This window comes from Halichoerus grypus, chromosome 2 (genome assembly GCF_964656455.1).
Source record: "Halichoerus grypus chromosome 2, mHalGry1.hap1.1, whole genome shotgun sequence".
NCBI lineage: Eukaryota > Metazoa > Chordata > Mammalia > Carnivora > Phocidae > Halichoerus > Halichoerus grypus.
Window position 1 is genome coordinate 73,480,480 of NC_135713.1, and position 17,072 is coordinate 73,497,551.

General features: G+C 38.4%; 1 protein-coding gene across 14 annotated transcripts in view; it reads right to left on the minus strand.

Annotated features, from left to right (window-relative positions):
* Nucleotides 1-17,072, minus strand: part of PAM (peptidylglycine alpha-amidating monooxygenase) — a 281,035-nt gene that overhangs the window by 20,156 nt on the left and 243,807 nt on the right. For all 14 annotated transcript variants that reach the window (XM_078066997.1, XM_078066996.1, XM_078066994.1 and 11 more), the window contains 3 exons: nucleotides 13,082-13,211; nucleotides 3,301-3,417; nucleotides 1,228-1,300 (listed from right to left, as the gene is read on the minus strand). In XM_078066997.1, the coding sequence (XP_077923123.1) occupies nucleotides 1,228-1,300; nucleotides 3,301-3,417; nucleotides 13,082-13,211 (320 nt within the window). The remainder of the gene's footprint in view (nucleotides 1-1,227; nucleotides 1,301-3,300; nucleotides 3,418-13,081; nucleotides 13,212-17,072) is intronic.

The following is a 17,072-nucleotide window of genomic DNA, read 5'->3' on the forward strand; positions in this document are numbered from 1 at the left end:
AGGGAGGCCCTTAGAGATTAAGTGATCTGCTCAAGGTCATCCAGGTAATTGTCGGTGAATGGAGACTAGTAGTGAACGGATGTCTTGTTCCCCCGATGTCACACTTTTTTTGTCTCTCCTCGGCTAAGAGTACAGTGCTCTCCAGGTAATACATGAGCAATAACTGTTTACTGAGATGATGTTTGAAGACTTTTTTTTTTTTTTAAAGATTTTATTTATTCATTTGAGACACAGAGATACAGAGAGAGAGAGAGCATGAGCAGTGGGAGAGGCAGAGGGAGAGGGAGAGGAAGAAGCAGACTCCCTGCTGAGTCAGGAGCCCGACGTGGGGCTCGATCCCAGGACCCTGGGATCATGACCTGAGCTGAAGGCAGACGCTTAACCATCTGAGCCACCCAGGCGCCCCTTGAAGACTCTTACAGTTATGTCTTCTGAGTTCCAGGTTGTTTTTTTTTCTCCTAGTTTTCATACTTCTTTGCCACCTTTTCATAAAATGGATATTAAAGCTCATCTTTTGAGAGGAAGACCTTATGTCTATTCTGTGATGGAAATAGAACTTCCTTTAAAAACAACAAAAATGTGATGTTTTAAATATAAACATGGATATACCTGAAGATCTTGCCTGGGTTTATAGAAGATTAAAGTGGTTTAAGGAAACAACAACAACAACAACACAAGTGATAAAACAGAACTAAGCCCTGGGAACACAGAAAAGCAAAGCAAATGTGGAGAGCCAAGAAGTGTGGGAAGGCCCACACGGTTGTTACAGCGAAGCCTCACATCTGGCCCTAAGCTTCCTGCCAGCCCATAGAAGGGTGACTTGGGGGCGCCTGGGTGGCTCAGTTGGTTAAGCGTCTGCCTTCGGCTCAGGTCATGATCCCAGGGTCCTGGGATCGAGCCCCGCATCGGGCTCCCTGCTCGGCGGGGAGCCTGCTTCTCCCTCTCTCTCTGCTGCTCCCCCTGCTTGTGCTCTATCCCTCTCTCTCTCTCAAATAAATAATAAAATCTTAAAAAAAAAAATTAAAAAAAAAAAAGTAGGGTGACTTGATTATTTACATATTAGCTTTTCCTAGCCCTGAGTTCTAAAGGAAAACTTTCAGATGTGGCAGTTCCATTTTCTTGTGATCAACTTCCTGTGTGACAGAAAAAGGCCCCGACAGCTCTAGAGCATTTCAAGAGCATAACTCCATTAAGTTCTATTTGAATCCCTGCCAAATGGAAGCTTACCTGATGCAGAGCCACGTCTGTGACCCAGTGATTTCCATCTTTATCTATACTCAAGCCATGGGGCAAATAAAATCTGCAAAATAAAAACAATGGTCTTAATTATATAATTACTCCCAAAGCATACATGAGAAGAATTTTTTTTGCTAATTAATCTGTAAAGGTTATATAAATTTATGAATTGATAAACATGTACCTGCATTACTAAAGTCCAACATAAATTAAATGAAAATACCTGTTAAAATAGAAACCTCCTTTTGACATGTCTTTTTTTAAAGTACATTTTTTTAATTTAAATTCAGTTAGCCAACATATAGTACATCATTAGTTTCAGATGTAGAGTTTAATAATTCATCAGTTGCGTATAACAGCCACTGCTCATTACATCATGTGCCCTCCTTAATGCCCATCACCCCATTACCCCATCCCCCCACTCCTCCTTTTGACATACCTTGAGTGGTATTTATTTAATCTTTGAAAAATGTATAAATGAAGCCTACAATCAATTACAAGTATTTATCACAAAGTATGGTATATTAAACAACACAAATAATATCAATTTAAAAACAAGTTCAAAGATCATAAATATTAACATTTTAGAAATTGTATAAAGTAAATTGTCTAGAAAAATATAAATGGATTTATATAGTTTGAATAGTTTAAACATGCTTCGAGGTAATGTAAGCTGTGTTAATAGAAAATATTAAATATAGGACTCGAAAGCTTTAAGAGTGCCTCCTAAAGACAGTAAAACCCAAAGAAAACACCTTCCAGCATACAAGGTCATCGAAGCAAAGTGAAGTGGTGTGCTGGATAATCATTGGAGAAGGTTAATCTCTTTAACAAATCAACTGGGATAATCTGGGTAAGAGAACTAACTGGAAACTAATGTAGACAGAGGCCCACAGGCTTAAGGAACTTAGAATTAACAAACACATGGGCAATATCTTAATGTGGTTGTGGTCAAATGACATCTGACAAACCACAAGCTGTTTGTCAGCTTCTACCCTTAACCATGGTGGTGACACCACAGACTTTTTTTTTCATGAGCCAAGACCGTAACACCGTGAGCTTGACTAATGAACTGAACTAGATCTGTGTTTTGGTGACTGAATGTGAGGGTTATGACTTGCTTTCAACACAGACACCCCACTGCTGGCCAGGTTCATTTGGCAGCCATTTCTCCACCTTCCTCTGATTCCTTTCTGGAAAGAGAATGCTTCTGATTCATGGGTACAGCACCAGGGAGACAGGCTCAAACCCACTAAGTGGTAGAGCTGCTATTAGGATTTGGCCCCTGACTCGCCATCTTAGAATCCTATAAAAAAAAAACAACCCTAATTATTACCATCCTCATAAGCAGCTGCGCTCAGAATGGATGGCTCCCTGGCTTTTCCTGTGCCTAAGCAGATGGAGCAGGGTATAGTTCCTGAAGCTGCCAGGTTAAAATGGTTGAGGACACTCTGTAAGCAGGTGCCCCTTCCCTTCAATGACCATGAATATCAGCCAATATTTTTTTTGGCTGCCAAATGTCATCTAGGAATAAGACCAAATAATAAGTCTTTCAAAGCCAAATTACCTATGCATGCTAAGGAAAACTAAAAATGACATTTGTTTAGTTTTCACTTTGAGATAGCAAGAAAGAAGCCTTTTTTCTTAATGTTGATTACATGATGATTTTGGTTATGTGACTTTAATGCTGAAAAAAAAAAGTTTTAATCTTCAGATCCATGCTGACCAGCAATTCACTTCATCAGCCATGTGTATCAATGGTGCTATGAAGTTTGAGTACCTATTAGAATCACCTGGGAGCTTTAAAATTAGCTTTTGACGCCTGGGTCCCATCCCAGCCTAAATCTCAATCTGGTTTTTTGAAGCTTCCCAGGTGATTCTAATTTCAGTCAGGGTTTAGAACCACCTATTTAGAAAATGGAAGATGGGATGGCCCGATTAGTCTCCTGCTTTCGTAAGCTGCGCTTTTTCACCAGCCACCGTACAATACACCCTTTCCGAGACCAGAGCCATGCCACACCTTAACAAACAAGCCTTAATAACCACAGAAGTAATTTCACTCACAGATTTTTTCCACTGGACTGGAGTACTGCAGCATTATTTGGATCTATGACAAGAATAGTGTCTTCTTCAATTGGCCCGAGTCCTCTTTGCTGGTAAACAAACATGCTATCAAAAGAGCTGAAAAAGAAAAAAAAAAGGCATTAGAATGGAAAATAAGCCAATGAGAAATGGCAATGAACTTGAGAAATGCAGATCATTCACTTGAGGTTCAAAATACAGAATCAAGAGAAGAGCTTAAACTTTGTTGTCCTTCACATTTCTCTTTGATTCCATCTATGTATATATACATATACATATATATACCAGTATGTATATAATGGTAGTTACATATATACCATCGGCCCGTAGAACCGTGCTGCTTAGAGTGGTCAGTGGAGCGAACTGCCCGGAGATGCAAGGTCTCACACCCACCAAATCTGAAATCTGTCCTTTCACAAGATCCCCAGGTGATTCATATTCACATGAGAGTTTAAGAAATACTACCAGGAACGCTTAACTATTTTTTTTAAAGCTCCGCAAAATATTTTAATTCAATAGCTATTTTCTTTCAAACTACAAAAGAAATCATAATTTATTTTAACTTACACTGTAATAAGGAAAGTATAAATGATAGCAGAAGGGGTAGTGATCAAAAATATGTTTGCTATTGTATCTGTCATAGGTATAACATGCAGATACGTATTACAAGGATAGAGGATCTAATGCTCAAAATATTTTAAAAATATAAAACATAATTGATTCTTGAAACAAGAATATGCTTAGAAACATAAGACTTCCATAAAACAACTATTCTATAAGTACAAAATGGACAACTATATAATAATATAAAAACTAAAACTAATATGACAATTGCTGTTTTTAATTCTGTATCTCCCAGGTTATAAAATATTATGAACATACATGTTAATATATATTTTTTCCATTTATATTTCTATATGAATTGCTAGTAATATATTTCCCTAAGTTGACAATTATCACAGATACTGTACTTATTTCGATTCCTGTTTAGGAAATTATTTGGGATAAGTGACAAAGATAAAATCTTGTAACCTAATCTTATGTAACAGAGAGATAAATACACAGAACACCAAGAGACCAATTTATATTTTAAAAAACAGAGAACTCGGGCGCCTGGATGGCTCAGTCGTTAAGCATCTGCCTTCGGCTCCAGGTCATGATCACAGGGTCCTGGGATCGAGCCCTGCATAGGGCTCTCTGCTCAGCACAAAGCCTGCTTCTCCCTTTCCCACTCCCCCTCTTGTGTTCCTGCTCTTGTTATCTCTCTGTCAAAAAAACAAAACAAAAACAAAAACAAAAAAACCAGAGAACTGGATCAGCACAGAGTTGAGTCATATGCATGTGTGTATCTATATAAAAATATACATAATATATTTATATTTTGCCAAAGTCAATGGATGATCAATGAATATTTCTGTAACAGAATTTCCTTTATAGAATCGACAAAGCCATTCAAAAACTATACTATTTTGTAGTTCAACTGTATAAGCAAAAGAAGAATCTGAGTAATATTAAATATTTATGGAGATAATATTTGCAATTTAGAAAGGCAAAAGAATGATCAAATCTGTCTCCTACCTATTGACTGGATGGTTGTGATTCTTGTGGAACTTATGCAGGGTCCCAGTAGAAGAATAAAAAATTCAAAATTACATTCTCTTGCCATTAAAAATACACATCACACAATTATTTGAGCTTCTTGACTGTTACAGTCTTCTGGGAACATTTTTCATGAAAGAACAATAAGTCCCTGAAGTAGTTCTTATTAATGATGCATTCAATTGAAAACAAAATATTGATTCAGCATTGTCAACCTAAAACTTAAGTAATACTGTTCACATATGCTATTATGTGTAGTTAAAAACCACACAGCAGTCCCTAGGGAAAAAAAAAAAAGTACCCGAGTTTATGAAACAGAAGTAACATCACTAACAAAGCAGATTTCAGAAGATATTCATGGGATCATTATTAAATGGAAATGTGAAATTTTATTAGAACCAATGTAAGAGTATACAAGGTCTTAATTAAATCATGGGAGACTGATTAAGAGTGAATATGACATAACTCTTTAAAACTATGAAAACCAAAAAGAGTTTATCCTATATCTGAAACTCTATTTTCAATATTAATTTCTTACTAAAAAACATCATAGATTCTTCTAGAAAACAATGACCCTGGGTTCAACCACCAATGTTCGCTTTTTTGCCAACGCGTCTGTGACACCGGAAAACGTTAAGTTCCGCATGTCTAAGGCTCTTGTATGCTAGAAGGTTCACATTCATGTGTAATAGTCTCCTCAGCTATTTTCTGTTTTCAGGCTTATGTTATATTCCTCATTCTCCAAGAACATTGCAGTGTTTATAATGGCACAATGGCAATCTAGATAATGTGAGTTGTACTTCCCCCGTAAAGGAGTTAAAATCTGTTTCCTCTTTCTTTGAAATTTTGAGATAATTGTGGATTCACATGCAGTTGCAAGAAACAATAGAGAAGTTTCTCAAAGGTAGCATTTTGCACAACTATAGTACAACATCATAACCAGGATATTTATTGATATTGCTAAACATCCACCGATCACATTTAGATTTCCTTTTCCCTTCTGTATTTCCTAAAATTTTCTTTTATTCTTGCAGTTTATTTGCTTGGATATGGAACATAGTAGTATATTACTTCTCCACTTCACCCTCACTTGGGAGTTAGTAATATCGACTGTTACCAAGTCCTCATAATTCTTACCACGTGCTATACACTTGATATATTTTTTTTTTTTTTTAAAGATTTTATTTATTTATTTGCGAGAGAGAGAATGAGAGACAGAGAGCACGAGAGGGAGGAGGGTCAGAGGGAGAAGCAGACTCCCCGCTGAGCAGGGAGCCCAATGCGGGACTCGATCCAGGGACTCCAGGATCATGACCTGAGCCGAAGGCAGTCGCTTAACCGACTGAGCCACCCAGGCGCCCTACACTTGATATATTGATAGTGTTCTGACCCACTACTGATAGCTAATAATAGTGGCATTGCATGGTGGCAAGAGTACCTAATGTATATCCTGAGAAAACTGGAGCATGCCAGAGCTCAGCTGGTCAGTCCTAATCCTTTTCATTTGGGATAGCGGGGCCTTCGTGCAACTGGCTACTGGCCCTTGGCAGTGACACAGGGCAAGTAACAAAAGAAATTGGTATTTTTTCTTAAACGGGAAAAATCACACACACACACTAAATCCGCCAAATAAAGTAGTTTAAAAACTCCTGCAATTCAAAGAAAGGTAACCCTTGAACGGTTCGTGACTGGACGTCAGATCACAGAGCGGGCTACACTGTTGCTGTGGGAAGCTGCTGCTTTAGTGATCTAGAGCAGCCACCCCGCATTATATGCTGCAGAGCGGTCTTTATTTCAACCACATTTACCTTTTTACAGGATATAATAATACCCTGCAAATTTCACCCAGTGCCTGCAGCACTGCTGATTTTTGTTTGCTTCTCTGAAAGAGCACTCAGCCAAAGACACTGAACTGCGGCCTATGGGCCGGAATTCATCAGTTCTTTATTTTAGCAGTTTGAACTCCCCGTTAATGATTTTGCACATTAGCAGCTAATCAAACAGTTTAGATAAGGCTGAGAAGAAATGCTTTGCTATATTCACGCAGAAAAGAAACAAGAGTAAGGAGAAAATAAACTTCTGTGCCATCAATCAAAATTACGGGAATGCAAAGTAAATAACAGCAACCGAGAAGTAGAATATAATGTTGTAATTATATAAATTAAGAAGCTGGAGAAAGAACCATAGGTTTTCTTTTGCTTTTTCTTTATTTTTTAATTTTAATTCCCGGGTAGTTACCACACAGCGTTATATTCATTGCAGGTGTACAATATAGCGATTTAACACTTCTGAACATTCCTCAGTGCTCATCATGGTAAGTGTACTCTTAAGCCCCCTTCACCTATTTCACCCATCCCCCCCTCACCGCCCACCCCCTCTAACCATCTGTTAGAACTGTAAGTTTTCAAGTGAGAAAATAAATGGAAAGGTCCCCTCAATATTAGCGAAGCAAAGATCTACCATACAAAGGCCAGAGACTTTAAATGGAATGTACTTAAATATTATGTTAAAAATACTTACTTCTGAAAATAAACACATTGCAAAAAATCCCTGTGAGGAGGAAAAGAGGTAGAAAGACAAAAAAACCAATATGACTTTAGTGCCCTGATGGACCGACCTAGCACTGGAGACATCACAAATAGGGATGAAAAGAACAAAGAACTAGGTATTATGGCACTGGGCTTTGTTGGGTCAGTAAAGCCAGCGAGGGCCAGGTGCTTGACAAAGTGCTTTTTGTTACTCAACAGAATGAGGCACTTAATAAAGCCCTCATTTTTTTTGGACTAGGGAACTGAGGGTAAGGGAGTGCAAACATCTTCATGCAGGTCTCAGAGCTAGGAAATGGTAACCAAGATTCAAATCCATGGTCTCCTGTCTTTAAAAACAAAAAACAAAAAACAAAACCATATATATATATATATATATATATATATATATATATATGGTTTTCTCTTACTAGGACTGACCTCACTGGAATGGAGAATTTCCCTGCCAGTTATCAAATTTAACGTGTGTATGTGGAAGTGATGGGAGAATAGTCACATAATGAAGAACTAGAGGAAGTGACATAACACTGGAAGCAAATGGCTTAAGTGGCAAATGGCAATGTGAGAGAAAATGCTAGGACATGGAAACATTCTTTCTGTAGAACTCCTCATGATTTTCTCTCAGATATGAAGGTTCTAAGGTACCAGTCACTTTGAGTTCCGTTTTCTAGGCTCACTAAATTCTTAAGGTATAAAAGAATTTGCAGATGTAAAAGCAGAACCTCAAGCAGATAACTGAGATTCCAGAAAACTAGTGAGGCTAATCTTAAACTGATTTTTCTGAAAGTCAGGATGCAGAGAGATTTCTGCAACAACAGATCTCAGCAAGATTCCATAAGGCACTGATGAAGAGATGTCTCGTGAGCTGTTTGGGGGTGGGGGGTGCAAATAGGAGAAGATTCCCAGAAGACCACATCTCCAAGAACAAAACTTGCTAAGTCAGCCACTCAACTATTCAAATCTTACGAACAACCTTTATGAAGATATGAAAGGCATGCTCATCAAACAGACCTGACACAAGGCTGGGAGGGACAGCTCATTCTCTAGTTAATTAAGAATAAAATAATATCTGTAAATTGTTAAATCTAATATGGTGAAATGTAACTGGAATAAAGTCCTGAATTCAGTATTTTAAAAACACCACATAAGTTTCCAGTAAAAAACTTGAGCACAATTTTATGAAATACATTTGAAGATCTCAGCAGCTTCAACACATGGCAACAAGGTGATATGACTGCTGAATAAAAGTGAATACAATCCTTTTACACTCACAGATATCTAAAATACACATGAAGGACAGTAATTGCATTGCCGATCAGGTAATAGATGAGGTATTGTGGCCACTTCTCAACCAAACACCTTAGAAGGATGAGAAATCAGTGTGCCTTCAGATGACAGTATGATGTCAGCATAAAGGTTGGTTGAGGGCCTGGGGATATTAAGTCCGGAGAAGATAAGACTTCCTTCAAATATGTAAGTAACTGACATGGATAAATGGGAGTAAGTTCATCCTGCATTAGGTTGTCATGAAGGTGGAGTTAGAAGACTCAGATTTGAGTTTAAATAATGAAGAACTTTCTAACACCTAGATGAGTCCCATAATTGGAAAGCATGTCTCATATCATAGGGAATTTCCTGGCACTGAGAGTTCAAGCAGTGGATGACTGTGGAAGATCTTGTAAAGAGGTGTCTGCATTAGGTAGGAAATGGGAAGTGAGCTCTCTGGTGCACATTTGCTCTTCTGGGTGCCCAATGTCTACTGCCCCATTCATGTTCTAAGGAAACCTCCATGTTTGTTTGGTTGACCCAATACATTCTGAGCCTCACTCTCAGCCCATTTGCTTCAGATGATGTCAACTCTACTCCCAAATTCCAGGGACAGAACAAAAAACTTTCGGCTAAGCCAAAGAGTGGATATCATTCTTCTGCCACAAGGACTGGTTTGGAGAGGGAGGAGATGTGACTAAGTCAGACCAAAAAATATGCTAAAAGACTCAATTTAAGGATTTTCTGTTGACCTGTCAGGGACATGGATGATCTCTTTTGTGTAATAATGTGATTCTGAAGCTGAGAACAGGGAGAGGATCAATCAGGGCCCAGGAATGGAACTAACCAGGGGAAAATGTATTAAAAAATGGATCTGGGTGATGTCGTTTGGACGACCATACCCTTGAAGTTTTCACTTATATGAACTGATAAATTTCCTCTTTTCTTAAGCTAGTCTGTGTTGGTTTTCTCTCTTACTGAAAGAATCCCAAGTGATACAACTTCCAAGATCCCTTCCAACTCCATGTGAAAAAAAAATAATAAATGATATAAAGGAAAACAACTTTTAACACCTAAAAATTAGGGGTAAAACCCTTGATTTAGTTAAGTGGGTATGTGATGTGGGTCCTGCCTAGGAACCACAACCATAGCTGAGAGAAATAAAAGAAAGGCCAAGAAGCAAGACTTGACAGTCGTCTGATTTTAAGAAAGAGATCCAGGAACAGCTGTTTGGAGGCAGGAGCTATCCAGCTCCTGCTGGGAGGCATTTAAATTTGAAAGAGCTCCAGCTGTCACACTGCCCTAACACCAGGACAGACAAGAGGCTCTTAAAGTTTTCATTACACCCTGCTGGTAATAGGCATTTCTTATTTCAGCTAGAAGCTTCTTAAAGTAGCCATATTGAAGTCAGGGAAAGGCAGGGAAGAAAATGGAAATCAAATGGAGAAAAGGAGTGACAGTCACCTTTCAGGAGGTTAAGTGGTTTTTATTATTATTATTCTTATTATTGCAGTTTGGTTGCCATGCTTAATTGGCATGGTTAAATAGAAGAGTAAGGGGTGATCAGGGAAATCAGGTAGAAATGAGGAGTAACAGTACTTATAAAAACAGCTGATACGATGATACCAAAGAGCGTTGGGTACTAAGTATTAATTAGGGATTGTTGATGCCAAGCGCTGTCTGATGGTTAAAGAATGACCACATCCTAGAAATTAGGGGATGCAGAGGGCTTAGATTTGATTTAGAGCAAGCTCTGGCCTTATGGAAACTATAATTTTGTGAACGTGAGAAATATTAGGAAGGGAAAAATTCCAAGGAAGATGATGAATACAGGATTTCTCACTACTCTCCTCAAACAGTTGGTAGCAACAAGAATGCAATTTCCACCCAATCGTTAATGTCCATGATCTCTCACCAGGACATCATAAATTCCTCAGGCAGGTGTTGTTTTTGTCTTTTTACAATCCTTAGATATTTAATGAGGGAGAACAAAAACTATGTATTTTGTCTGTTTTATATAATGCGACTTACGTATGAAGGATGGCCATGCAAGATGGTTCAAAGAACGGAATCCACAAATCCAAATCTATTTTTCTAAAAACTAACAGAGTAATCCACTTCTAATTCTCCTCATAGAATAATAGAGCAGACAGTGGTTAAAAGCAGAGAAGTGAGTTCCAGAAGAGAATTTCCTGGCAGGTATGGATTGAAAAGGCTGCTAGAGGCCAACGGACAATACAGGAAAGACACAAGGAAAGAGAGAGAACAAAATTCTTAACATCCGAAAGATAAAGATGAATAAGAAAGATGAAAGAGATTTAACGAGTTGAATCAGCGCATCTGCTCTGAAGAGTCTTGCATTTTTAACAACACCCTTTTGTTGGTGCCATTTATCAGGATAAACACACCAGGGCCTTGGACGTGAAACTGGAATCTATTTGCCCATGATACTGGTTATCTAGATGAAAGCTAGATGGCAGGAGAAAGCAGCTCTTTTGCTAGGACTAACACACAAGTCACAGAAAATGTTCTTCTGTGGCTCTTAGTTCATAGTCTTGTGTCACCCTTTTCGGCCCCAAGCTGGCCTGTACTGATCCCTTGTCCTAGTAAGCTGTCCCAGCCTCTGCTGTTTGCTTGCAGTGAGTATCCCATTAAAACAGAGAATTGGACTTTATCCAATCTAGCTTTAGCCAGCTGAAACAGTGTCAATGGGAGAAAATGATGCTGTAATTTTCTCCTCTGGTAAAATGTGGCTAGAAATCCATGCAGAAAATGTAGCAATATTCATTAAAAAGAAGAATATGCTACGATGAATAGAAAGAGTTTGCTTTTAGAAGCACTTGTTAAAATATCATTAGATGTTTGATAATGACTAAGACGATGTAACAGAGATGTATGACTAGGAATAGTGAGTTTGATTGCTTTGAACTCTAAAGTGATTTCCTTCTCAGATTCCATTTTCAAGTGTGACAACTGGAAAGGACAATTAAACATTAACAAAGTTAGCAATCTGTTTTGAAATGCTGCCTGAATTCCCTCTTCACCTGCACAAAGAAAACCCCATCCATGTAGAGTGACAGAGCAGGCTTAGCATTAGCATGAGTTCAGTCAATCTCTCTGAAAATGGAAGAAAAAAAAACAACTGAACTATCTATGTAGGTCCTCAATTTTCTAAACGAGACCCTACAGCTGTACATTTGAAAGAAGAAGATTCATGACACTTAATTGATACCTTAAGATTTACCTTCATGTGTAAATTTGTGATAAAAACAAATGAATAAATGGATATTCATTACTTAGGAGAGTTGACATAACCTGCTAAATTTTGGACCAAGCTTTTAAAAATATCATCATATGAATGTACTCACAATCCCATAAACAGCAGTATCACAAAGTGGGTACCTGGGCTGACCTGGGAGTCAGATAGAAAGGAACTGAAGCCTGGCTTTGTCATTTGCTAACTCCAAGACATGCGCAAAACACTTACCTTCTCTTGGTTTCTTCATCTGGAAAATGTGACTGGTGGTGATAGTAACAGTGCCCAAATGTGTGAGGTGATTTACGTAAACATTTAGAACAGTGACAGGCCCACAGTAAACAATAAATGTTAGACAGACATTTTTACCAAAAATCCTTCCAAGAAGATAGTGGAAGGTAGAATAAAAGGTTGGAAAGAGAAACCCAGAGGGAAAAGCAGGGGGAATTAGTCCTTAAGTCTTTGGTGCTCTTAAAAAAGAGAAAATTTGAGTAATAAAACTAATCTCTATGAAATGTGAAGGCCAAGCTACTCTTCCTACACACGTGGTAGCCAAATTGGTTCAACCATAATCTCCAGAAGGCTAACTGTGATCACTGCCATGGAGCAGTCTGCTGGAAAAGGGCAGTTCAATTGCCTTAGAACGGTTCTTTATGCAGCATATACACGGAAATAACAAAGTGCTTCATTGTAGTCAACTAATTATCTTTTCTTGGTTGATCATTTCTCATGATGCACTTTCTCTGAAGTCTTGAAATGCCTCAGCAATGTACTGTCTTAACTGCCTTTAATATTACTCTCCTTAGGAATGTGAAGGTAGCTTCAAGGAGGAAGTAGGAAAACAGTAAGCAGGTAGGATCACAGATTGTTACTGCCTTCTCTCCATAAACTAGATTGTGAAACTGTTTTAGTTTGTTTTAAAATGCACAAGACTTCCTTTCTGCTACTTATCACAGTCATGCATTAAAAGAATAAATGTGGTTTGCTCACAAAAATCAAGTTCAAAGAGACCCCTGGTATTCTCTTACTGTTTAACAAAAAGTGACGCGTGCTAGATTTGTTTTCATTTACTCCTTGAAGGAAAAATATTACTTACTTTCCGTCCCAGACATGGTCACCTCTGTGGAAAATCACCAGGTTATTCTTCAGGTCCAGAGCCACCCCAGAAACCTGGCCTGGTAGCAAGTATACTCCAGGCCACTCCAGTGCTTCTTCGATATGGAAATCTAAAAAGATAAATCCATACATGTGGCATAAGAAGGAAAGCTAGCATAGCCTCATGAAGACTCACCGTGGTTATGAGAGACTCATGCAGTACTGTCACTAGATGCAAGGGAAACAAAACCAAGCCGTGCTCTATATCAATATACCACATGCACATGCCAGCCAGCTTCCCGAGCTACAAGATAAAGAAGTGCCTGTGAACTGGTTTTGGGGACCATATGCCCACTTTCCCTGTCGATAACATGCCTGTAAAAACAGCTTACCGTTAGGTCATGAAATCTGAGCCTGCTTTCTTCTGGACAAGACTCTTCTTTAAAATTCGTATTTTTGGGAAATATGGCAACATGGATGGCATCATTTTAATTCAAAGCTTTTACATGTGAATAAATAGCAAGCGTGGACAAGAAGCCTCTGTGTGTGTGTGTGTGTGTATGTGTGTGCGCGCACGTATGAGTGATCTAACTCCTGTGTAAATTCTGGATGTTCAGTATACGAGACCCTATAATAAACCATGACTAATTATCTCTTGTACAAGGAACCTGAGATACCGATCTCATTCCTCTGAACGTGAGTGTTCCTGTAACGATGGGTATGGAGAGACACTTTCATTGCTTGCATTTCATGGTTTCCTAACATAAGAGAAGTGAAACATAACAGAAATTTTGTGACTGGACGATTTCCAAGTTATTTTCATTTCTCATCAGAATACATTTATACTTAGAGAACACGTGGGTTTATTTGTGTTAATTCCTTTTATAAATGTGCTCATGAATAAAGAGGCATGCTGTATGGATTCGCTATACTAACTGCGGATGTAAAGTTATGAAGATACTGTGAGATCTACTGTATCAGTGTCAATATTTCTTTCTCTCTCAAATGCTTCAATAGAAACGCTGAGAAGTAGAAAAGCAGCAATTCGAGTCTCATTTCTCCTTCCCATCTTCTGGAGGACGGGGCAACATGAAATGAAATCCTTAGAGACAGGAACTACAGACTGGAGGAAGAAAGGGAAGCACAGGACCTGGATAATGAGCTTCCACAAGCTTGAGAGGATGCTGGGGTGAGGATAAACATTTCGAAGTAATTTTCTCAACTGTACTTAAGGAAATAGTACCACTTCATTCAAAGTCTCTTTACTTTTGCATATTTAATTTTTCTTTAGTAAAAATTAATGAGACAGCACAAGTGAATGCCTAGATCAGTTCTGCCTACAACTTTGGCTGAAGCATCTTCAACAAGTATTCCCTACGTGTATTGTCTACGTAAGGCATTATGCTAGATTCCGGGAACACGAAGTAAAATATGGTTTTCGGCCTTAAGGAATGTGTAGAATGAAATGAGAGAAAACGGAAACTGAATACTTATGACACGATGCAGTGCCGGAACACAGGAGAGGGTCTGTAATCCTTCCTGGGGCTTGGCTGGGAGAGGGCAGGGTGAAGGTCATACCTGGGAGGTTTCCCAGAGAAATAAACACTTGTGTTTGCACTTAAAGGTAAGTGGGGGTTCGCTGAGTGCAGAAGAGGGCAGAGAATATTTCGGTCAGAAAGATCAAAAGTGAGGATGTTTACAACTGCAGAATGTGTTTCAAGATCTTTAAGTAATCTGGAAAGATGCCTGTGTATGTCCAGGAGGGCTTAGGGCATCGGCTGGCGGGATTAACAGGCCTGGAGAGTTAGTTTAGACTGGAAAATGTGCCTTATACCACACAAAGGGGTGTGGATTTAACAATGAATGAATATAAGTCTGAGCTGCGGTGTCTTGATCTCTACGATGATTCATTCTGAGGCATGCTGCAAGTGCATTATTAGTAGCAGTAAAGCACAGAGTTTGGGAATAATTTACTTTTGAAATATATTTAGAGCACATGAGAATGTCATTGTCACTCATGACAATGCTCTGATACGCCTTCTTGAGTTGAAGAGAAGGGGACAGAGTTGCAGCTGGTACGCTGACATTTGCAAACAGTTCTGGGCACAGCAGTGGATGTGAATGGGGCTACTCAGATGAATAACATTCATCATCTATTACACTTGTCATAATAGGAAAGAAGGACGCAAATTGCTGCTCCAGGTGACTGGGAGCCCCTGAAGGTTTTCAAGCATGGGGCGACATGATTAAAATTGTGTTTTTGAAAGTGAACTCTGGAAATAGTGGTATAAGCCTGACAATTAGATATGTCTAGACAGATCAACAGATGGATAAATCATTCCCCAAAGAGAATGTTTTAAATTATTTTAAAGTTGCTTGAATTTCAGGTTATATGTCATTCATTCTCATCTCAGTTACAGCTTGTCCATTTGGCGGTCATCATTCTGTGCTCATTCACCAGCTCCTGAAGAGTTTGGATGGGCTTCCAGGGAACCTTGAACATCATGACAACGGAGATACTGAATTGCTTTCAACAGATTCTCAGAGTCCAGAAGCACTGCAGCCAGAAGGAATTTTTTTTTTTAATTTCTTTTTTTATTTCTTTTTTCTTTTTTCTTTTTTTCCAGAAGGAATTTCTTGAGGGCAGGGAATCATGTCGTATTTACCAAGTCTCACGCAGGGCCTGGCCCACTGTAATGGCCTGAGAAATGCACTAAATGGAACTCTATGATCCAGTCTCTACTTGTCTATATTGTCAACTAGCATTTAAACACCCTTATCATCTTGTCATTCTTTTGTACTATCTCTTTTTACCCCCAGCACTGTGCTGAAGACACTGTTAAGAGACTCAATAAAAATGATAATTGGTTAATTATTTTCATTCAAGAAAAGAAATAAATATCATGTTTCCTGGAACATTTCTATTCAGGGGTTCACCAGCAGGCATCGGAAGCTAGGTGCTTGTGAAGGTCCAGAGATACTAATTCTAATAAGAAATATATGCGGTGTCCAAAATAACTATACTGTCCGGGGACAAATGTGAATTTCATAAAATATTGGAAATACTGTGTAATAAACTTTAATCTGGCTACGAATGATCCCAATTATCACTGACCTTAGATTGGCAAGCACTCAAAAGTCTGCAAAAAGCAATGATTGAGAGGTTGTTAGCCTATTCTGTTACATATGAGAGTCCCTTTAGGTTGGAAATTTTCAAGGAAAAGCAGTGTAAATATCTGGAAGGTACTTATTAAAACATATACTTTTGGTGAATTTTCAGAACAGTAAAGGTAATATATAAGGAAATCAGAAGGTTAACACTGCGAGCAACCTGGTTCTTTTAGTACTGAATCAATGCAAAGGAGAACTACTTTGTGCGTGGCAAAATTTTTGGAGAGATTGTATTTTGTTTATATATTATTTATATAATATTATATATTATTTTAAATTTCATTTTCAAATACCATAGCACATTTATTAAGACTGCCTACCCAAGACCTCAAAATTCTCAGGATCTAGGTCCCTGTGTTCACTGGGAATTCTAAAATAGTTAAAGGAAAACTGAGTTCATGTTCTCTTCTGTGAATGTTAGCTTGGTTGATTGATGTTTTTGCTTCCAGTGTCACCATCTTTTTCATCATTAGGTGGTTCAAGGCTGTGCCCTTTAAGATGAAATGATCAAGAATCCAGGCAATCATTTAGGACCAGTGGTATGTGTATATGGAATTCATACTGAGGTTCTTCCAATCCCTGCCCATCGTTACAGGAGAATCACAGAATGGTAGTGCAATATTGGCTCATCCCAGGTCATTTTCTCATTTCACAGGAGAGGAACTTTAGGCTTGGGCCAGACTTCAGTCATCAATATCAAGGATGATTATCTCCTAATCCCCAATTAAGAAATATTTCAAATCCTTATTAAAAAAATTATATGATAAAATATATTTGGGTTCTAACTTCAACTTAATATTTTCAATCATGGAGAAGTTAAA